The sequence below is a fragment of the Ctenocephalides felis genome, unplaced genomic scaffold (genome assembly GCF_003426905.1).
Source record: "Ctenocephalides felis isolate EL2017-DRISC unplaced genomic scaffold, ASM342690v1 CF-g0.4_SCAFFOLD_00845, whole genome shotgun sequence".
In the NCBI taxonomy this organism is placed as follows: domain Eukaryota; kingdom Metazoa; phylum Arthropoda; class Insecta; order Siphonaptera; family Pulicidae; genus Ctenocephalides; species Ctenocephalides felis.
Window position 1 is genome coordinate 44,055,817 of NW_020536999.1, and position 26,022 is coordinate 44,081,838.

At 27.3% G+C, this 26,022-nt stretch overlaps 1 protein-coding gene across 1 annotated transcript in view; it reads left to right on the forward strand.

The window, feature by feature from the left end:
* The window catches only part of LOC113375134 (tachykinin-like peptides receptor 99D), a 106,955-nt gene extending 89,357 nt beyond the window's left edge, over nucleotides 1-17,598 (forward strand). Inside the window, exon 5 of the mRNA XM_026615086.1 lies at nucleotides 17,398-17,598. Coding sequence (XP_026470871.1) covers nucleotides 17,398-17,598 — 201 coding nt within the window. The remainder of the gene's footprint in view (nucleotides 1-17,397) is intronic.
* The last annotated feature ends 8,424 nt before the right edge of the window (nucleotides 17,599-26,022 follow it).

Genomic DNA, 26,022 nt, shown 5'->3' on the forward strand with positions numbered 1-26,022 from the left:
CATCCTATAATATATCTAAAAACAAAATTAATTAAATAAACTGTATTGCCATCAAGTAAAACGACATCAAGGATTTAGCTTTCTTATGGCTTTCCAAAATAATAATTTGAAATTTACAATTATTTTTTTATCTCGATATACATTTTAACAAATTTTACTGAATGCAGATAATTTTCTGTACATGGATTGTCTAAAACCAGGTACTTGATGTCATAATGAGAATCTGCACTTCAAAGTTTCTTGTTTGAACAAATGTGCTCTTGTTATTCATGTCACCTTTTGTAACCGATCAAAAGTTAGAAGTATCAAAGTTAACACCATCAACGATAAACTTTCTAATAAGTTGTTCTTTCGAACCATCTATATATAATCATTTGGGGTGTACAATGTGGTAATAACTTTACTTTTTGACACAACATCACTTGCCATATATAAATATAAAATTGGTCATATATATATATATATACATATATATATTATATATATATATATATATATATATATATATGAAGTATTTTACAGCCCAATCGTCGATTTAAAAAAAGAACAAAATTAAAATAAAATTTATTCTAAAATGTTTCTATACTCAATGCGTGTTCATCATTTAGTAATCAAACCAGGAAAAGCACAAAAAATATATAAAATTTATTAAACACTAAACTTGTGCAAAAAAACATTATAACTAATAATAATTAATAAAAAGAGAAATTAAAAGAGCACATATTGCCTTCAGAATATTGCGTGTTGTTCGCTCTCTGTGCATAGTAAGGCAAAAATAATCAAATTATATATATATATATATATATATATATATATATATATATATACTATGGTTCCTTGTTAAAAGCACTCCTGACTATAATCTGCAACAATACTTAATTATATTCTAGTGTCAGTGTTCCCTATGTTAGTATAACTAAGCAAACGCCTTTGTTACTATAAACCGCAGTGCCAAAATAATTTATATATAGCTAGCAAAATCCAATAGCGTATAATTTATAATAAGAACTACAATGTGATAACCTGAAGACATAAATAATTGAACACAGTCGCTAGAAATAATAAATCACGAGAAAATACCAAAGAAAAATAGGGCAAAATATATTACGAAATAGAGAAAAACCGAAATAAGAAATGCATGATACAAAAATTGGATCAAATAATAGCAATTAGATAAAGTAGGTACTAAAATAGATTTCATGCGTGTGTAGAATATAGACATTACAATATTAATGACGTCTGAGAATTCAATATTCAATATTGCAATATTGATAGGGCCAATTAGTAGGTAATTCCATAAGTACAACTTACATTGGTCTGCAGAATTTTGAACTTTTGAAAAAAGTATATATATATATATATATATATATATATATATTAATAAGCATGTTATCAAATAAAGAAAAACTAATTACAAAATCTTTAAACTTCGAAAGTTTTAACATATATAATTTTAGGTTATCAGTGCGTATAAAAAATAAGTTTGAGATGTTATCACTGCATAACTTTATATTTTGTTCCAATTTTTATCATGTTTTTAAATAGTTTGATTTTGTTTCAAAATATAATACTATTATTTATATCATTTGGAGAGCTTTAATTATTTAGGTATTTTTAGATGAGAAATTGATAATTGTAAGCAAGATGAAGTAAGATACTTTATTTATATCATCGTGGAAGTTTCAATTATCTAAGTATTTTTGGATGAGAAATTGATAATTGTAAGCAAAATAAAATAAATGATTAAGAAATAATTTGAATTTTTATTCGGCTTATCTTTAGTAACCTTTTGCTGAATAATTTTATAACTCATATGAAAGTTTCTATTCTAAATATTTTTATCTATATTTCACAAAACGCTTAAAATTAACTAGTTTTAAATGGCATTGTGTCTTAAGGCAAAATGCTGGAACTTTCCGTACCTTAATGAAATATTCGAGGAATATTAAATGTTTTCAAATAGATCATTATAAATACTGTAACTTAGAATATATGTTTACAAAAAAATAAATAAACAAAACTTAATCAATCAAATTCATTCAAATTAATATTTATAAGAATTATATGAATTGAATTGCAAAGTTAAAATTATTTATTTGAAGTATATTAATGAGCTTTAGAGCTTTAGCTAGAAAAAAAATTAAAATTTGAATTATTTTTGATATTTAAAACAAGTTTTTTTCTGGAAAATAAAAAAATAAAATTAAAGAATTTTTTTTCTCACAAGCAGAAAGAATCATTCAAATCGGATGCTTAGTTCTCTCCAATTTTATTTTCTGCACTTTTTGCTCCGTGTCTCCGAAACGGTTGGATATGCCTTGGCCAAAAACTATCAATAAGAATCAAATGTTTGTTGAACCATTCAAATCGGCTCGAAAACTTGGACAAAAAATTGTATTCATACATACATACACACACTCGCACATCCTGTTTTTATTATTCTTCTATTATTATTATTATTATTATAATATTACTAGGTATGACAAAATGTTCAGAAATCTTATTTCAGAAAAAAATTTAATTTCGATTTTTGGACGATTACACTAATTTACCCTACGGGAAGTTAATAAGTTTACTCTTTGAAACTGGTGAAAAGGCGCACCAAGATAGATGTGTAGGTTTCATTATATATTGATATATTATTTTTTAATTTTTAGTACAAATTAAGGACTTATTTATTATAAATCTACTATACGAATGCTTGAAAAAATGTCTAAAAAGTTCTCAAGATGATTTAATTATTTATATATTAGAAAAATGTGCAGGTTATCAATTAATCATCATAATGTTAAAACAATTTATGAGGACATAATAATCAATCTACTAGATCGCTTCAATTCAATGCTTTAATAGAATAGTCTATGTATATGAATAATTTTATCTATCAGGTTATTTAGTAAACACTAAACACCAATTTGTACTATAATTTTTATATATTTTGTTTTAATTCGTACACTATCATTTTCATTATTTATATTGAATTCAATATATTTACCAAGTAAGCTTAATTTTCATAGCCCACATCAAGAATAAAAACATAAAATCCGATCCTAAACATAAAAATGAATAATTATGCTTAATTATTTAAGGTCAATTAAATTAGTTCGCCTCATTTGCATTTTCCTCTGTTATGCTATGACTATAAAATTCAATCTTTTTTTTCAAACGACCTTTTAAACCATCAAATTTACCATTAAATCCATCCTTATTTATCTGAATTGTCTAAGAGGCGTTTTAAAGTTTCAAGTGATTGCATTCTGCAAGTGCATCGTAAGAAGTGCAATTAACAGCGTCTGACACGGGATTAAGATCGGCGAATTTAAACCTCCAGAGATATCCTGTAAGTCCTTGACAATTATAGTTAACTTGTTTTAAATGTAAACTGCACTTTGGCTCCGGGATATTGTAGTTTGTATCGATTTTGTATTTACGTTTTGCGTAGTAATAGTTTAACAGTTCTGAAAGCTTTTGAATGCTATTAATAGGAAATGTGGTATTTTGTTTTAAGCCAACGTTAAATAATTCTATTCTATACGGTCACTTTGAATTGACGAAATTGGTATTATATATATATATATATATATATATATAGTTATAATTTATAAAGTTATAAATAAACTTTCACTCTGAGTTTAGTCTGACTGCACGTGGATCACAAAGCACACAAGTTTAGATAGTTATTGTTAGAGTTAGATATATAGTTAATGATGAATATAACATAAATTATTTAATAGATTTATTTTTTTAATTCATCAAAAAGTAAACAAACACATTTTAATATAAATTATCATTAGTAATTAAAATTAATATTAATTATTGAGCCAAGACCACGTAAAAATGCTCAGCAATTTGGATTGTTTTTTTTGCAGTTATATATCTCACTTCTGACTGAATCAGAAATCTTTTAGAACAACTATGCCTGAAATAACAAATATCAAAAAAAATTTGATTTTTGATTTGTAGGTTTGTTTTGTAAAGGTTCGATTTTTATAAATTTATTCTAGAAAAATAATATTCGCTACTTCTGCATTTTTTCGTCTTATGAGAGCGTATTTTCCGTCTTTACAAAGTTATTGTTATAGTTAATGATGAATCTAATATAAAATATTTAATTGGTTTATTTTTCTAATTTATCAAAAATAAACAAAAAGAATTAGTATGAAAATCATTAATAATTCAAAGAAATAATAATTATTAATCTCAGCAATTTTTAAGCAACATGGACTCTTTTTTTCAGTTATATTTGTTACTTCTGCCTGAATCAGAAATCTTTTAAAACAACTATGCCTGAAATAACAAATACTCAGAAAATTGTTGGTTTTCGATTTGTAGGTTTGTTTTGCAAAGGATCAAATAAATGTCCCGATGTGTCTCAATTGATTCTAGAAAAATAATACTCACCACTGCTGCATTTTTTCATCTTACGAGAACTGAGTAAATTTTAGAGAGAGAGTGGAAATGTGTGAACAAATTTGCGGCTACGAATGTTATTCTATTTTTTACGCATTATTTTATAATGAAAATCGCTAAAAATAAATGAAAACAAGTGGTGCATGGCATCGTCAGTTAAGGCAAATTGCTGAAATTTCTCCTAAAAAGTTTTAAATGTTTTCAAATAGATCATTATAAATACTATAACTTACACTATTCGTATTTTAAATTCAAAATATAAGAACTTATACATTATACGACGACGTTTATTTTGGTTTACATGAAAATTAAAAAAGTAAAACAAGCGGCGTTAGAATTAAAAGGCTTTATTTCCTTTCAGTAAAAATTATATATATTAAATTGCAAAATTAAAATTATTTATTTTGTGTATATAAGTGAGTTTTAGAATTTTAGCTAAAATTATAATTAGAATCCAATATTTGAAAAAAATACATTTTTTTAAATTTTGAAATTAATTTTTGTTTTGTTTTGCTTTTCCAAAAACTAATAATAGTTTCTTCATACTCACAATATAAGCAAACTGTTTTTTGTATCATTCGAATCAGATGCTGCGTTTTCTCAAAAACTTAAATTTTATCTCCTATGGACCTGTCTTTGCTAAAAACCAACCAGCACATCAATAGGAACCGAATGTTTTTTGAATGAATTAAATCGGTTGATCCGTTCTCTTGAAAACTGACATTTTTAGCACTTTTTGCGCCATATCTCCGATGCCGCTGGATCTGTCTTTCTGTTTCAAAAACTAATCAGCATGTCTTCCCATCAATAGAAATCGAATGTTTTTTGAACCATTCAAATCGGTTAATTCCTACGCCCGGTATCGTTGGAAAAAATTGGTCTCCACACGCACATATACACATCCATTTTTTTTGAGGTGTGCCAAAATGTTCAGAAACCCTGAAACGTAAAGAAGTGCAAAAAGTTTTATTTTCGATTTTTTGGACGATTACTCTTCGGCAAGTTAATAATTTTGAAATGTTTCATAAACAAATTCATTTTCACAAAAAAAAATCAAAATTGAATGGTTTGTAAGATGTGAGTACATGCAAATTGTGTTACAGGAGACACTAGGTATATCTTTTTTGTATTAAGATAATGATTGTAGTTTACCTTGATTTATGATAAAAGTTGATACAGGAGACATAGTATTAATTATTGTTTGCGTTGTTATATGAAAAGAATTACTTAGAAATAAGTCAATTTTTTCAATAAAAAAGTGAAGAATAAATTATCACATGCGTTTTTGTCATTTTTTATCATTATTATTTGACCCGGTAGATATTGCAACTAGCCCCAAATACGGAGTAAGTTGTAACATCGTACTCTTTCCAGAAATTAATTAATTGTGAAATAGTGAACAACTGTTACGGAATTATTTTTACGGTATTCAATAGAGAAATACTTACATCAAATATTTTTATTTGATAGAAATATATACAGCAGATCTTAAAATACATTAATTTAAATTAAAAAAAAACTGTTACAATAAGTCCAAGCTTCCCTATAAATATTGTTCACTTTACGTTTAATTGACTTGTATGAATTTATTGTAATCATTTTCATTAATTACATACTCATTTCAGCATATTGAAAATATAATTCAAGTTCAGCATTATCGTATCGTATCAGCATTATAATCCTAGTCATCTACACCGGAATCAATTACATAATTCTCAATCACAAGTTAATATTAATTATGATCCTATATGCAAAGCATATTACCTGTGATAGTTTTAATAATAATATTCATACACAGAGGTAGGTAGGTTGTAATATATACCTTTAATCAACTGTCGAACGTGCAATTCGCCGCGATCCATGTAAACTATGAAATTCCGAAGGCATCGGCGCGTCAAATTAACAAGAAGGAAATTAGGTAACTGAATAACATAAGTTAGTTTTGTGTGTTCAGGATATTAGGACGAACTTCATTGAACTTTGAACATCATGTGAAAATCCATTTCCAACTCTCGGCAAATAATTAACAGAATCGTATTATTAGCGAAGGATGGGATACCAACGATAATGGCCAAGCGTTTTTTTTAACAAAAATATCATAGTCAATAAAAATTTGGTAATACATTTGTTTTTTTAACTTCCTGAAAAAGTAGTTCATGTACTCCTGGAGTACTTCAAAAGTACTCCAGAAAATGCGATTTATTAATTTCACATTTTCTCGACTTACGCGAGTTGTTTTGATGAAACTTCGTATGATCATGAATGAGTATGTAGACCTTCAAAAGGTGGTTTAATTATAAAAATATTATAGTCGATTATTTACAAATATCAGAAAGCTCATGCAACTTTTCTTAAGGCAAATTTTTATTATAACTATGTGGTCATACCATAGCTAGACAAGAAAACAATCAGCAAATTTGCTATTTGCTGTTAAAATTTTTACATATCCATTATTTAAATCGTCGAATTAGTTTTTGGCAAAGGCAGGTGCAGTCGTTTAAGAAATACCGAGCTAAATGTGCAAAAAATAGCAGTTTTTTTTAGAGAAATAGGCATCCGATTTGAATGACTCAAAAAAAAAATTTCTGTTAGTGTTGGTGTTGCTTTTGGATTTTTTTTAATTTTTTTTTTTTAATTTCGAAAAAAATATTTTTATTTTGAATATCGAAAATAAATCGAAGTTAATTTTTTTTTTTTAAATAAATAATTTCGGTAAAATAAATAATTTTAACTTTGCAATTCAGTTTATGCAATTCCTATAAATATTAGACAATATCCTTCATTTTAAATTCGATTGATTAAGCTTTGTTTATTTAGTTTTCTGTAAACATATATAAGTTACAGTATTTGAAAAAATAATCTATTTGAAAACATTCAATATTCCTCGAATATTTCATTACGGTACGGGAAGTTCCAGCAATATGCCTTAAGGCAGGATGCCATTCGCCATTATTTATTATTTTTTTAAATCATAAATTTTTAATTAAAATGTTTCTTTATTTCTTTATATTTTTTACTACCATTGTTTGATTTTTGCTCCTGATTTCCGTCGTGCATCTTGTGTGAATTAATATAATTTAATTATTATGTGATAATATTTTTCTATACATAATGTCAATCAAAATATAAATTATATTTTAAGACAATGTGCTTAACTTTATGCCTTTAAAGAGTTTATATCGAATGAGACATCTTCCTTTTCTGAACGTTTTTTTAGATCGTATGGCCTTTTTTTTCTTTGAGGAGTAAATTTGTTTGAATATTTGTTTGGGTGATCTAGTAATTTTTTATGGTATTTTTTACATTTTTCTTATATTACTTCATTATATTCATATTAAATCTTTCATAAAATTTATGTGTTTTTCAAGAAAATGAACAAAAGAATTCTATTAGAATTATTTGGATGAATATCTTACATAAATACAGTCTTTCTTAGAAAAACTTCACATTCAAAATGAGTTTTCCCAAAAAATCACAATATGAATTACAGTTCATAAAAGCAGTAAATCTAAAGATTTCATTTAAATATCTATCATCTCCTTCGCTGTGGATAAATAAATGTTTAAGCTGAACTAAAAGCAAAGAAATTGTACATTTAATTTCAAGAATGGCTCAAAATTAAAAATTATAGCATGAGAAGCGGTTTGACTTCTTTGATCTTTTAATATTTTTTTCTCTTGCAAGTAAATTGCATATTCAAGCCCTTTCATTCAAGACGATTAAATTTTTAATTATATAAAATTCAACAGTTTAAAATAAAAAGAAGCAATTTATAATTCTTTGCGTGTTAATAATACATATTATAATAAACAAAATATATAATTTATTTATACTGAATGATCTATTTTGAATTTTAAGAAATAGAACTAATATTTGTTTGTTCTTTAACATATTTCAACATTAATAAGAACAAGCTCATTAATTAGTAGGGTTACAATGTAAACTTGGTTCAAGTCGTAAAAAATATGCTTTTGTATTCCATTGTTTTTGTTGTAGAACAGAAGAGGAATTAGCCTCAGAAAGGAATAGAATGTATTATGTATTATGAAAACAACGTTACGCATAAATGTATCTTTTTTAGTTTATTTACACTCTATTATGTTCATAAAAGTTTTGACGTTCTAACAAATGTTATTTCTGGCAGCCAAGCAAAAAGCTAATTATAAATATAAAAGTTTTGGATTAATGTTCTGAAATAGCAACTGTGTTTATAAGCAAATAAATTATATTTTTTATAAATCAAAAATAAAACTTATAATGTCTGGAATTGTATTAATAAGAGTGCACTAACATTATTTTGTTAAAACTCGTTAAAACTCTTTATTCGAAACTTTATTTATTTTTTATAAATAAACCACTTGCTGAAAGCCTATGGTAATTTAGAGTGATCATTAAGATAATTTTGAGAAAATGTCAGCAAAAAATCAAATTTTGGATTACAAACACATACGTCCATGTATTTTTTCAGTTTTAGCCCCAAAGAAGCAAATCGTAGAAAAAGCATAAATGCAATTATATTTTCTGGAAAAAAACATATAAGTAGAACCGGGGACAAAGGTCTATTTTGACTTTCAATAATTACACTGTCTAAATGAATCAATCAAACAACTATCGAACTATGTTCAGTAAAATTCCCAGTTAACTCCTAGATTGAAATATGTTTTTTCGCTATTTTTTTAAAATTGGTCGTCTGCTACTTTTGCCCAAAGCCATGGAGCAAACATAACCAACGTATTTTTTTATTTAGAGAGATTTTACAAAATAATAGCTACATTATTTAACCAATGTGAAACACAAATTTTATAGGTACATTTTTTACAGATATTAGACCTTGATATGATATTTCGAAAAAAATACTTATCAACAAAGATCAAATAAATATTGATTTAATTTATATTATCTCTTTAAAACTTGATTTTTAATATAATTTACTATTTACTATCTCTTATTATTTACACCTTTGCTAAAGTAAATGTTCAGTTATCCCTTTTTCTCCATCCACAATCTGAGTTTTTATATAAGTTATATAAAAAACTGATAAATCTAACTTAAAAGTACTTATACATCTTACAAAACAATTAAATAACGTATACCTAAAAATTATATTTAGGTAACATAAACTAAATACAAAGGCTCAAAACCAAAAAACCTACCAATGAAAAAAAACTGTTAGTTTTAATATCGATACATTTTCGTTTATCTCCTGATAGCGCCATCGCAAGAATTAAAGTGAAGTCTAGCTACAAACCTTAGCCTTCTACTTTAAAATAGTGTCACTAAAGAATTCTATATTTTGCTTGTTTTTGAGATAATGATGGTGGACCTTTTCACCCGCGGACCCTTAAGCTTTGCTCTACCATACTTCTCCTTCAGGAAGTTTTTTTATCTAATTTATAAAAATTATTTGTAAAGAAATGTTACCTATTTTCTGCTATATAAGGTATAATATATTTATTCATCCTATCAAGAAATATTTTTAAACTGCTTTTCAAGATGAATAAAAATACATATTTATATTGCCTGTACTGAGAAAACTGGGTTTGACATATTAGCAAGCAAAATCTGTTTATGATGTATAATAAGACAAATAATTATGCAGTAATATGATATGTTAGGGTATAAATATGTTATATAAATGGCATAAAATATACTCTGCATTTGATAATCGGCAACGTATGTTTCAAACATTTATGAATGATTTAATAGAATCTACTTTATTATTTGTTTGAAGCAGTTTATATCACTCATAACAAAATTAAGTAATAATAACTTATTTATTAGATATCTAGCATTTGGAAATGCAGGATATATATAGAAAGTTTTTTATTCTCAATCTTTAATTAGATTTGTAATTGATGAGAAAATATTTATTTTTATATTTATACAAACGACGCTTGTGACGCCAACGCGAACAAATATTCTTTTTGCAGTAGTCACTGAATCGAGATTATTAAATGAGAAAAAAACTGAAGGATGATTGAATTTTAAATTGAAATTGTCAAACGAAAAGTAATACAATGGCGGCCCGGTCGGTTAGATCAAAATGCGGTTGGAAACTGAGTAATTGTATTTTCGCGAAAGCGCGACAATGCTTCTTAATAAATATTCACAAAAGTGTAAAATACAATAGGGTGCGAATAATTAATACTGTTTGAATATTCGCAACCCGATTCTGTTAGGCGGAATATCTGACTTGTTTATCACAAAGCTTTGCCAAAAACTTTTGTTTCTTTATAATAAAAAACTTGTAAAAGGGTCCCAGCATCACTTAAATTAATATTTTAACAAAGAATTTAGTTTGTTAAAATTAATTTAATTCATATATGTATAAATATATAGTAAATTAGGGCACAAAGGTCCAATTCGACTTTGAGCAATTGGAAAACGAAACCAATTATGTCACAACAAATAGCACATATCATACAAACAACTATCAAACTATGATCAGTAAAACTCTCAGCTAAGGGGACGTCCATTAATCACGCGGGGTTTTTAGGGGGAGGGTAGGTTTGACAAAAAATCACGAAATATCACGTGGGAGGCAGGAGTATGAGATATGACGTGTATTTATTTTATAACTAATTTTTTTTAAATTCAAACATTTTCAATTCAAATTCAAATGTTTGTAGGGGGAGGGAGGGGTTATTTTTGAATATTACCATGTATCACTAAGGGGGTCAAAAGTCCTTAAAAGCTTGCTCACGTGATTAATGGACGCCTCCTAATTCACTATAGTATTTTCTGGATGCATTTTTTACAAGGATGACACTGTATATAATCTTGATCAGGTAATTCGTCAGAAAAATTCATCATTAGACTTGGAATAACTATTTATTCAATTTATATCTTGTAAAATTGCTATTTGTGACCTACTGCGAAATTAGTATACTTAGAAATTAAGTTAAGGTTTTGTAAACTAAAGAACAGTGCTCATTACCCGAAAAACTAACAACGAAAAAAAATAGTTTTGCTATAGATTTTCAAACCTTGCCGAAGGGTTGTAGTTTTGGTTGATTAAAAAATATGCATTATATATATATATATATATATATATATATATACATATTTGGCCATTCCCAATTTCTTTTTTACCGAATATCGCAAATTCGTAAAACTGAATATTGTGAAGGTGTTATAATATTACTAAAAATTAACATTTTAATAATTACATTTATAATTAAATAATTTGTAGTTAGAGACAATCTAGTTATCTTCTAAATATTTTTTTTTTTTGCTTTTTATATGTATTTTTTATACTATTTTATAGCATGTATGTATGCATGTATTTTTTATACTTTAGTATAGAATTCTAATAGTTCATCAGTCGCTAATAAATAGAATCAGAATTTCATTTAAATTAATAAAGGTATTCTGATAAATAATTTTCCAAATAACATAATTTTGTATAATAAATATCACTGCATAGCACAATTCTAAAAAAATTAATAAAATACATTTATATTTTTGATTAAAAACTATTTTATTTTTTTTCTATCTGTATTAAATTTTTATCACAATAGGTTAACTAAATTTTCTGAGTATGTGTTTTTTATAAATTAAGTTATAAATATTAAAACTAACATGTGTTTATGCAATCTGCCAAGATTATGATTTTTGTAATAAAATCGTGAACTTGTATAATCTATAATAAAATAATGCAAATCAATATTGAAAAAACTGTATTATAAAAGGCTAAAAAAATAAAATATTATTATTGTATATCGTTTAATATAGCTTATATATTGAATTATTTATCATTTTAATTATTGCCAAATTGAATGGATGCCCGAGGTGAATGAAAATATATTTTCATTATGAAATTTGCGACTTTCCTCCCTACCAGTTAATTTCTGCCTTTGATCTTTGGTAACTGCGTTCCTTCGTGTGTTCATACTCATTAATAAAGCAAACCGTCTTGAAAGGAATAATATAGAATTTCAGAAATTTTTATGAGAGAACATGCTGAAATTCTAATTAAAATATGTTCGAATTAGAATTTCAAACGTCCGTCAAAAACACCGGCAGATTACGATTTCGTTTACAGAGAAAATGGACCGTTTTTTAGAAAATTGACGTTAAAAGAAATCATCACGTTTTTCAATTAACTGCAGTTTTGATGTAACTGTAAATATGTAGGATAATCCTTTTTATATCCATCAATCAAGACAAGAATTTATTTATATATTTTTTTTAATTTTCTACAAAGCCTTCAAATAACAATAATCTAATAAAATCTGAATTCTTTATTCAACTACTGCTAAAAACTGCTTTATATTAAAGAATATTATAGTTCAATTTCCAATAATGATCGTCAATAAAATCACAAGTAATTTATTTCTAAGAAGCAATTAATTACACTGGGAACAATTAAATCTAAGTATAATGATGAGAAAAGATTTTTTCTCTTTTCTGATGCAATTATCAGAACAGTTTATTTAGCTTTCTATCTAAGATGGCAACAAGAAATGATTTGCAAGTTTACATAGAAATTGTTGACATGGAAGATTTTTCATAGTATAGTTGCAATTCTAATAGATAATTGTAAACTGAGTCATAAAACATTTTCTATACATGTTTTATGATTTAAGCAACTTTTTTCAAACTATTTTGTGTAAATTAATTTATAAATTTGTTACATTTTGGAAAATATTTTTTTTATGTTATTCCATTCTAGTAATAACCTCAAAGGTATATAGTAACCTTGAAAACCTCGAATAATACAAAATACTTCAATAAACTTACGTTTCTTACACGGCACAGATTTTTTATTTGTTTTATTATTTGCACCATAATTATTTATGGCGGACGGGATCAAATTTTATTTCGATTCAGACATTTTTTATTAACTCAAGATTTGTACTAATATTCAACCTTAGAATGTAATGACATGAAACACCGAAAAATGAACAATATGCTTCACGCTTTCGGTTATATGCGCACGTAAAAAGCCACGCATGCAAAGAAGCCTCGCACATGATACGACGACCAATCACAATCGAACCATATAGAAACGATATCATCGAGAGTGAATGACGAATCATTGGCACTCGACTCGGCCGTAACGCACTTCTGTTGCATTTGTATGGATTTACACCCTAGTCGCGCCTAAAGAAGTTTTACTTCAAGTTTGAGCAATTGGCTTCAAGGCACACCACTAGCCTGAAATATTTTTATAAATTTGAAATATGAACAACAACTCATTATCTCGAGGTTGCTTAAATTTTCACCCTCCTCGAATAACAGTCGTGAAATCAGCTCACGCTTTCAGAGTCGTACGTGAGCCAGTTATAGGTTTGCAAGTTGCGCTTTGCGTAGGACGCACACACATGATTTATAACAAGGTGTTTTCACGGCGATAATAAAAGTAATGGAATTATATATCAGATGGTGAAGAAAAAAGACTTTTTTGCCTTATACCATATTTCATTATTCGGAGAACCGGATGGATAATATTAACCTACGCCAATACAATAATAATGCCTTATCAGCGATATTCCTAAGGAAATGGGATATAAGGATACATATTTATATAAACCTCATTTTGTTCCAGATTACAATCTCATCCTTCTTTATGCGGTAATAAAACATATATATCATTGTGAAATATGTAGAAAATTGTGAGTCTAAATTATTCGTGATCAATTTGACCATTGATGAATTGAAGAAAAAACTTGTTTTTGTATGCCATATAGAGTAACTTGCTGAGAATTTTGCTAACTTCCCGAAAATTTGTATTATTTTTTTAAGGTATGCCAAAATGTTCAAAAACCTCTGGAATGTAAAGATATATAAATTTTTGATTTGCGATTTTTGCGATTACTGTAACTTACCCTACGGGAAGTTAATAATTCCAAAACTAATAGTTAGAAACTACTTGTTTTTAGATGTAAAATTTAAGTACATTTTAATTTAAATGCAGTGTTGTTTCAGAAAACTGTACATTAATTATCTATAATTGTACAATTGTGCTGTATAAATATAAATATAAATAAATAAATTAATTAAAATGTTATTCGTTGTTGTTTGTAAATTATTGCATACAATTTGACCTCTATAATAATCCTTTTGAGTAATTATATTTACCAGAAGCTCATTGAGGTCAACACAGTTGAACTAAACTAAATCTTGATATTTTGTTCATTGTAAAGCTTTTTATTTTGAATGTGGAAAGTAATTGTAGAACAGTTCGGGTTCTATTTTATTTTTATTCTCTTAAAAAACACCATTAGGAATAAATCTTGCTTAATAATTTATATTTAAGAGTTGTTTGTTTTTGCTCCAATAATCGAGAAATTTATCCAAGTTTTTTATTTTATTTATAATGCTGATATCAGTATACTCAATCGTATTACCGATAACTAATTTCTGAAAATGTTTAAACACACGCCATTTTTAAAGTTGAACTTTTAATAAAATAGTGTTATTGATACTTTTGTCAAAAATAACATTTTATTGCAAATAAACATTCGATTGCATTCAATTCATTCATTCAATATTGTAAAATAAATATTTGCGACATGAACTAAATGTCGAACAAAACAATCAATTTTTGAACAGAAAATTGAGTGCATATGCACAGGAATACAATTATTCTGTAATATGATTTATGTTTGTATTTGATGTAGGAATGCATTTCAATTTCGATTGCATTACAGCGAATGAAGTTGTATTGTATTATTGTGATAATGAGTTCTATAGTTTACTTAATTACGGTAGTTCAAAGAATTTGTCGGGAATTATATGAGCATGACTTTTATGTCATAGTATAGAAATGTATTATATATGAATTGTGTTGCCATAATTGTAATTAGTAGGAATAGTAGCAAATGTTGCACCAAGTTAATTTTAATAAATTTTGACATCATAGCGGCTTGTATCATCATCAAATTTGAACTTTCTACATAAAAGTGTAGAATTATTATTATTAATTTTGTTTAAATCCTGCAGAATTAATTAATATAAAGTGCCAGATATAATGAAATTTAATTAGAACAAGTATCTTTTATTTACTTAAATATATGTTATTATTATTGTTATTATTATTTACTTAAATTTTTGTCTCGAAAATTATTTTGAATTTTAACATCTGTTCAAAAAATACTGCATATATGTAAAATAGTAAGTCAAAATTAGCATAACCCTAATTAATAACAATGTAATATAATATTATATGTATATATTATATATACAGTAATACAAGACACAAAGGTCCCATTTGATTTTAAGTAGGTGCATTTTAAGTAACAATACATAATACGTATCAAAAAAACAACTATCGAATTATGTTCAGTAAAATTTTCAGTCTATTCCTAATTATAGGCCTGTGCTTTTTTACTAATATTATTATTACCTACCTTATTATTAATTCTCAAAGGATTTTGCAGAATAATAGTTACATTATTCAATTCATGTAAAATTTTTTACAAACAATGTATATAACCTGGATTTGGTATTTTGTTAGAAATATTCATCAGCAGATTTGGAATAACTATTTATACAATTTATGTCTTGTAAATTTACTTTTTTAACTTAATTTACTTTTTTGCACCTATTCTAATATGAAGGTTCAGTTGTTTTTTTTCACCCCACCTATATGTGAGCTATTATAGAGGTTATTTATAAAAACCATGAATTAACTGAAAACTATGAATCTAAGTTAAAATTAATACTACATCTTATAAAACAATTAAATGCAATTAAACAATTAAATACACACAACAAATTAAACAACGAATGAAAATACTTTTGTTATAGATTCTCAAAAATTATCGTTGATCTCTTTATAGTGTCGTCAAGAAAATCAAGGTGATAGCTGTTTATATATGCACTTTACTTTTGAATATTATTGTTAAAAAAATTCCTAACTTCATTCTGAAATATCTCAAATAAAAAGATGTACCTGTAGATAATAATCTGCACTAGTAAATACAATAATTTGTAGATATTTGCAATGCTGAGATACCTCCAATGCAAAGTTGCTTCTGTAGATATTAATCTAAGGGGGCGTCCATTAATCACGTGAGGTTTTTAGGGTGAGGAAGGTTTGACAAAAAATCACGAAATATCACGTGGGGGAGGGAGGGGTATTTTTTAACTATTTTTTTTAAAATAGTTTTAATTTTTGAAAATTTTTTCATGCTATTTCCATACAAAGCTTGGATTGAATTGCGCTCTATCTCTAAACGTTAATATTAAGAGCTAAAACTTTCAGAGAATTGTTTTTTATCTATTTGGAACCATTCGAGCCCCAGGGAGCAAGGAAATTCGAAACTGACCAATTTAAGGACCACCCTAATATATATATATATATATACATATATATATATATACATATATATATATATATATATATATATATGTATATATATATATGATTTAGTAGTTAATTTTGATGTTGAAATATATGAGTGAGTTCTTGAGGGCGATACATCAAACAAAGAAAAGCCAAAGATTTATAAAATAATCTTTATTTCCAAACGTTTCGACATTCAATTTAATGTCATCATCAGTGGATCTAAAAACAGTATGAAAATTAGCATATCTAGGTAATTATAATATATGTGGATTGGTAAAGTAACTATACAATAACAGTAACACTAAAAACAGTATGAAAATTAGCATATCTAGGTAATTATAATATATGTGGATTGGTAAAGTAACTATACAATAAGAGAAAAATTAACAAACAGCAACACTTAACAACAAACCAAATATAAAAGATAGGAAAGGTAGTAGAGACTAGAATTAAATAAATAATTAAAAAGTATAGGCAAAAATATTTAAGTACACTCATATAAACCTACGCATATATACATATATATACATAAACATATACACACATATACATATATATATATACATATATATATATATATCTGTAGATTTTAGAAAAATGAACAAGGAACAATATCGGCTAAGTACTTCCTTAAAATAATTTTTCATAATTACAAAGAAATTAATTTACTTACATTATATATTCTTTTTCAGGTCGTAAAAATGATGATGGTTGTCGTGATAATATTTGCTGTATGTTGGCTTCCATTCCACATATATTTCTTGCTAACATCACAGTACCCGGAGATCACTAACGAACCTTACATCCGAGAGGTGTACCTTGGCATCTACTGGCTGGCCATGAGCAATTCCATGTACAATCCCATCATATATTGTTGGATGAATTCCAGGTAAGCACGTGCACTTTACAGGATCGTGTATTTGTTTTGAAACATGAACTAATTAAAACTACGTTCGTCAAAATAAAACTAAACAGTAATAGAATCCTGTGTTGCTTTTGTATGTTTTCTGTCATCTACAGTAGTCTAATTTTATCAACAAAGGGGATAAATGTTAACAACTGACTCTCATTAGAAGTTTGACGTGACAATTTTCTACGACTCGAAACTAGACTTTTTTGTCAAAAGATATATTTATAAGAAACGTCTACCTTATAATAAACCATTAATTATATTAAACGTTGTTGAAAAAAATGTTTTTATATTTTGGATTTGCGGATAATAATCCACCTTATAATAAAACCAATTACAAGTACCTACTATTTTTTTATCTGTCTGATTTAGTGGTCTTCTCCAATTGGAGATTCACCCGTAATTTCTAGTTATTTTATCTGCCTGGCTTAGTCTCTAATCAGTAGATATCTTATTCAGAGGTCTTCTAATATTGGGGTTTTATACAACCTTTCTATTTTTTTCTGTCTGACTAAGTCTGTGATCAATAGTTATGTCTTTCGAGGTTTTCTTCAATTGAAGATCCACCCGTACTTTCTATTTTTTATTATCTTTCTGGGTCTGTGGTCAGTAGTTATGTCATTTAGAGGTCTTTTCTAATTTGAGCCCCTGTAGATATTAATCTTTGCTAGTAAAGACAATAATCTGTAGAATCTTCAATGAGGAGATGCTCCTGTTGGTATTAATCTTTGATAGTAAAGACAACAATCTGTAAATATCTCAAATGAAGAGATGTCCTTGTAGATATTATTAATCTTTGCTGGTAAAGGCAATAATCTGTAGATATTTCAAATGTATAGATGCTCCAATAGATAATAATCTGCGGTAGTAAAGACAACAATCTGGAGATATCTCCAATGAGATGATGCTCTCGTAGATATTAATCTTTGCTAGCAAAGACAACTATCTCTAGATATCTCGAATGAAGAGATGCTCCTATAGATATTAAGCTGCGCTAGTAAAGACAATAACCTTTAGATATCTCCAATAAGGAGATGCTCCTCTAGATACTAATCTTTGCTAGTAATGATAATAATCTGTAGATATCTCAAATGAAGAGATTCTCCTGTAGATATTAATCTGCGCTAGTGAAGACAATAATCTGTAGATATCTCCAATGAGGAGATGCTCCTGTAGATATTAATCTTCGCTAGTAAAGACAATAATCTGTGGATACCTCGAATAAAGAGATATCCCTGTAGATATTAATCTTTGCTAATAAAGACAGCAATCTGTAGATATCTTCAATGAGGAGATGCTCCTGCAAATATTAATATTTGCTAGTAAAGACAATAATCTGTAGATATCTCCAATGATGAGATACCTCCAATGCGAAGATGCTCCTGTAGATATTAATCTAAGCTAGTAAAAAGAATAATCAAATAATTTCAATAGGTTTTTTGAATATACCTGATTGAAATATGAAGCAATTTATTAATTACTTTTATGGCTGTATTTGGGTAATGGTATAGTTTCAGATAATATATGTTTCTCCTGCTTCGCATGTCGTAGGTATTTATTTTATATTTCTGAAATTTATATTAGCGACTTCTTTCAATTAACGTCGTTTTAACATGACCTTCAGGTAAGCCATAAAAATTACCGACAGCATGAACAGCTTCATTTTTATCCTAGGTAACTTATCATTTCTCCGAATGTTTTACGTAATTGCGTACATAATACCATGTGATTAATAGCCTCCATAAATTCACCAGTATCGTCGTTTTTTTCTCGTTCGTGCGTAATAATTATTTCGATGCGGATACTTATTTTTGGGACACGGCGTGTCAACTACGCCCAAGAATATTAGCAAATTGAATTAAAAGCGTGCCCATAATCTGGCGTTTATAAAATTAGCCATCAAATATTTACGAAGATCCTCTTCCGCGGATGTTTGCCTTCAGAAGGTTTACTCTGATGGCAACTTTATTGTGTGTATTTTGATTCATTAATTATTAATGTAAAACATTTAATTACCCGTTGTCATGCTGAATTTTATTCGTAATTGTTTGATGAAAAATTAAATCTCCTGAATCTTTTACCCTTTCAATTAAGCTGTTTTTTGTATCTGCAATAAAATAATTGTTTAAGACAAAGTTAATTGCGTAGGATTATATACATTTCACTCAAAGTAGAAACATATAATGAGTGCTTACTTAAAGTAGAATATAATTCTAACCTCATATTATCATATATTAATTCATAAAGGTATGCCGTGAAATGTTAAAATCTTATTATTTCATAGTATTGAAATAAATATTTTTAGCCTTAAATATATTACTAAACTTGTTTTACATTAATATTTACTTACATAATTTTTTAACATATCAATTTTGTGTGCAATTGCGACGTCAATTTTTTAATTATACTATTCAGAGACGGGGGGGGGATTATTTATGCTGAAAAACTTAAATATGATTTTAATTATCAACTACAATTTTAGGATACAATAAAAATCAGTTTTTTTTTAATTAGTAAAAAAATAAGAATTATGTTTTTCCACCTTATGCCTTGTATAAAATTCTGTTCAATTTTCTTCAGAATTAACTTGAAAAATTATCACTTGAGCCTGGTAGTTGAAAAGTTCGTATTCATAATTTTTGCTCATTTTCGTGAAATTGAAATTAAATGTGACGAGCTTATTTAACTTGCTATTTAAATATTATTTGGGAATTTACTTATTTATAACGTATGGTTTCAAATAAGCATGCTCGTTATAATGTGATATATATCATTGTCAGATATTTGATAGGTAGTTGTAATTTTCTTACCAAGTAACTAGTAAGTATTTATCCGAGACAATCCGAGATAAATAATGCTTTTAGAAAAACCCGGGACACAAGGTGGAAGTCCGGGAGTGCCCCGGCCAAACCGGGACGTATGGTCACCTTTATTAGCAATTGGAAAATAAAGACTTTGTGCAACCTAATCTAGTTCTTCAACATAATCATAGATAAACAAGTATAAATGATCATAATCACTGCCACGTTCTGCACAAGTTACAAAGTTTTTCTTATATTTAATTAATATATAATATAATTTTAACTTAATATTTAACATTTAAAATTTAAGTATTATTATAATTAATAAAACTAATGTTGTCGATGAATGATTTCATCGCTAACAAACCCAATTAAATTTTACAAACGTTGCAATACTAAGAGCATTATTATAACACTGGTGCAAACTCTATATACAAAATGAAATGATTGTACAACCTTGTTCCGATACATTGAACGAATATTTTATATATCTTACTCTATGCATCGTTTTATTCTATTCCGATAGCCTAGAAGTATAGATATCTATTCAAAGTCTTATAAAATATGTTCTTCAGCTCCATAGAAACATGTACAACAACTAAACTAACTTACATACATGTTTCCACATCTTAGTTTATAGAGGCACTATCAGCTATTGTGGCTGACTATGAGTTTCATTCTGTATCAATCTGCATGTATGTACGGTTACGTATTCACAAATGCATCCGATGCAAGATATGAATACGATACCATAAATTTACTGAATAATATATATATATATATATATATATATAAATATATATATACCTAAATGGGCGTGGGAGTAGATTTGTATGCATACAAAAAGCTCTTGTAGAAAATTCGCGGCTATACATTTCCATTTCTATTCTTCATACGGAATGTAGTCATTTCTTCATAGAAATTTCAAAAGCTACATTATAATATGAATGAATCATAATAAGAAATGTATACATGTATAGATAATACTTTTATTGGTTGCTATCCTTTAAGGAAACACTTTTATCTTCTTTAGGAAAACACCGTTCAGGTCAAATAATAATAGATTTATGGCAGTGATTATCTAATAGTGATTTTATCGAATCCTTTCTGATTCCGAAATATTTTAAATATGGATAAATATTGAGCCAAATGTAAGCAATAAATTGTACCTTGATCAGAAAAAAATTATCCGGTAGAGAGAACCTTGGTTGAAGCTCTAAATACATAGACTTTTAAAGTAACTTATATTTCTGATACTAAGATACTTAATTTCTGAATACTGATAAAATTCTAAAGTAGAATATAAGCAAAACTTTAACTTGCGCAGGGCGTATAGAAAACTGGAGTAGGTTGCTTTTTAGTACATTGGGTAAAAAAGTGATACTCAGTGCTGGATTAACCCATAGTCCCGATAGGGCCGGGCCTGGGGCGCCACAATTTGGCGGGCGGCCATTTTTTCAGAATTTCAAAATTTTTAACTAGAGAAAATGTCGAGACAATTCATTTTAAGGATTGATTCTGATCTGGATTTATAAATTTATGGGTCATTTTCTATGAAATAGAGTAATTCATTTTCCAATTATACTTATTATTCTTGGGACTCATATTGATAATTTTATTCATGTAATGTATGTTTAAAATAAAATTTATCAAATTGAATAAGCTTTTTTGGTGAAATATTGAAGCTCTGTTTATTTTTTGTAACTTTGTCAAGGCGAAAAACCATGGCAAATTAACATAATATATAAATTGTTATTTAGTGATCATTTAAAATTCATTTATTTGTTCGGATATAAAAATATTTTTCCCTAAAATTCCCAATATAGGTCAATATTGGTCAATATCGCCCAATATTGGCCAATATCGGTCAATATCGGTCAATATCGGTCAATATCGGTCGACATTGGCCAATATCGGTCAATATTGGTCAATATCGGTCAATATTGGTCAATTTTGGTTGATATTGGCCAATATTGGTCAATATCGGTCCATATCGGTCAATATTGGCCAAAATGTCACTATAGTATACAATGTCCTTATTACGGCTGACAATTGTATATTCTACAAATTTTTTAAATGTTCTTAACTGGACAGTAAATATAATTGTGAATAAAAAAAAATGTAAACTATTATAGAAAAATATCTGTTGAATGCAACCTAATTTTTCAATTTCACTTGTCTTTCTCCCTTCAAATATTGGTAAAAAATGCCTAACTTTATTTGTTTTGAGATATCAGCGGTGGACCTTTACACCCGTGGACCTTCTACCCTATAAATAATGGCTTATAAATATATATATATATATATATATATATATATGACAATAAAAACTTGAATATATTTTAACTGAATTTAATAATTTGAGTCTAAGCAATATATTTCTACTACCCCTAGATTTAAGTTGAATTGAGGTTCCATAGCGCAGATGTAAGTTATAAGAAGCACTCTCGCGCCTTGATTACGATGCATTTGCACACCCGAGTGTAAAGTGTGTTCATGGATGCGAGATAATATACAATCCGCAATCTTATACTGCCACATTCTTTTGACACATACTTTGCGTTAGGTTTTTGAAAATAAAAAGCTGTTTCCTAGAAAAGCTAAACTCTCTTAGGAGTTGCTTTGAAAAATCAATTTGTTACGAGCATGTTTTATATCAGAGGCTTTAAGTTGGAATCCAATATAACCAGTAACAGACTTAAAATAGTATTTGAATGAGTTAAATAGTTGGAGACTTTACATAAAATTTTCTAGTATTGTACACATATTTAATTTTAATTTTGTTTGACCTATTATCATCAGTTTAACTTAATAAATTGAGATGATCTTTCTTACGAATCTTTAAGATTTATTTATTTATTTATTATATTTTATATAGAGTACAGCGGGGCTTAATAGTTTGCAGGTAAAAAGATCCATCATCATTAGCTCAAAAACGACTACAGTAAGGAAATTTTCAACAACAATATTTGATATAGGGCAAAAAATGTATTTACCACCAGTTATCGCCCTAATTATTACAACAATGTGAAAAACCATAACAAAAGTATTTTTTTCCGTTGTTAGTTTTTTGGGTTCTGAGCACTGTTGTTTAGTTTGCGAAACCTTAATATGTTTATATATTATATAAGATATATTAATTGTAAGTTAGATTCATCACATTTCTTTATATAACCTCTATGAAAGCTTACACATCTGTGAGATAAAAAGGACCAAAGTGTAACCAATAAAAAATAGTAAATAAAGAAGTAAATTAGGTTAAAAAAGCAATATTGAAAGAGGTAAATTAAATAAATATTCTAACTCTGCTAATAAATATTTCGGATAAAATAAAAATCAAGTGTCATCTTTGAAAAAAAATGTACCCATATTTTGGATTGGTTGCCCCATTGATTCGTGAAATTCTTTTAAAATTAAAAAAATAAGACGTTGTACTTATTTGCTGCTGGCCTACCCCGCTTGTGGGGTAAAAAGACCAGGTCACGATTTTTTTAAAAAAGTTTTACTGAAAGATGTTTGTTTGGTATGTGTTATTTGTTGTGATATTTGTTCTTGATTTGGTTTTCACAATAAAATTGCTCACGGTCAAATTGGACTTTTGTGACTTTATTTATATATAAAATATAATTTTTTCGTGCATTTTCGTGTGTTTTTGTGTTTTTTTTTTTCAAATTTATTTGTATGGTGAGTTTCTTTACATTTGTTTATTCTATGTTTGTTTTTTATTTTTATATACATTCACAATATATATTAGTTATAAAACAAATTTATTAAATTGGTTAGATTTATGCTTTTTATATGTTTTTATTTATATTTTTCCGTAACTATGTATTTTTTTATATTGTTTTAAATTGTAACCCTGAAATATTTAATTGTAGCACTGAAGATGGGTCAAATCAAATCCCGAACCGTATGTTTTCTTAATAAAAACATTTTCTTTCAATAAAACTGTTTTTAATTACTGGATGGATGCCCAAGAACCATTTTATTATATATGTATATATATATATATATATATATATATATATATATATATATATATTGATTGAGCATAACACTAATTGAAGACCTTGACAATTAAAAATTGCAATAAACTGAGATAGAAACGGTTAATCAGTTGATAGTAATATTTATACAAAAATAGTTTCCTATATCTACTGAATAATAATGGTCTTACAATAGAACGAAACGTGTGGACTCAATAACTTTGTAATCTTTAATAACCAAAGATTTTGGTCAGGTTTATGCTTTAGTATCTTGTATATATATATATATATATATATATATATATATATATATATTATAATGTGTAAATTAATTCATTTTTAATGTTAAATTAATTTATATATTAGTAATCAATAACAATTATCATTCTAGTTCATGTTAAATTCATTCTGAATAAGTGTTAAAAAAATGAATAAATAATTAATCGATTAAATATTACTAAAAAAATTAGAATTAAAAATTCTGAGAGCTAATCGATAAGTATCGTATCGTGTAAAACGGTATCGTTTACAAACGATAAATACGTAAATTTATTTAATCCGTTACTTATCGTTATTAATTTCGACAATTTATCATTATCCTAATTATCATAATATCTTATAAAACATGTTTTTATATTTTGTCTGTGACCTGTTTAACGCAAACAATTCCGTGTTAGGTTTCGGCGCGGCTTCAAGCAGTTCTTTTCCTGCTGCCCGTTCGTGCACGTCAGCCCCGAGGCCCTGACAAGACGCGAGGTAGTCACTTCGCGGTATTCCTGCTCCGGATCTCCTGACAGGCACAGGATAGTACGAAATGGTAAGTTGCAACTAGAATTTATGTACCTTCGCTTATGTATCAACGGAACGATTTTTTTGTATAGATACCCATTGTTATTCTGTAAAGAAATGAATTATTGGGTCCATATTCAAAGGGGTAAGAATTTAAGTCGTTTTCTATGCATTCGGTAAAGTACATTCTGGTGAAATTTTTATTTATTAACTAAGTTATAATCGCAAAAAAATCGAAAATGAAAATTTTTATATATCTTTACGTTTTACAGGTTTTTTAACATTTTGGCATATCTTAGAAAAAATGAATGTATATGTGTGTGTATGTGTGTATGTGTTCGGATACAAATTTTCGTTGACGATTTTGGGAACATGTTCAACCATTTTAATATTTCTGATAACATTCGATTCATATTGATAAGGAAACGTGCTGATTAGCAATGGCATATGGCATATCTTAGAAAAAATGAATGTATATGTGTCTGTATGTGTGTGTGTTCGAATACAAATTTTCGTTGACGATTTTGGGAACACGGTTCAACCATTTTAATATTTCTGAAAACATTCGATTCATATTGATAAGGAAACGTGCTGATTAGCAATGGCATACGGCATATCTTAGAAAAAATGAATGTATATGTGTGTGTATGTGTGTGTATTCGGATTTGTATTCGGATACAAATTTTCGTTGACGATTTTGGGAATACGGTTCAAACATTTTAATATTTCTGAAAACATTCGATTCATATTGACAAGGAAACGTGCTGATTAGCAATGGCATATGGCATATCATAGAAAAAATGAATATATATATATATATATTGAATGGTA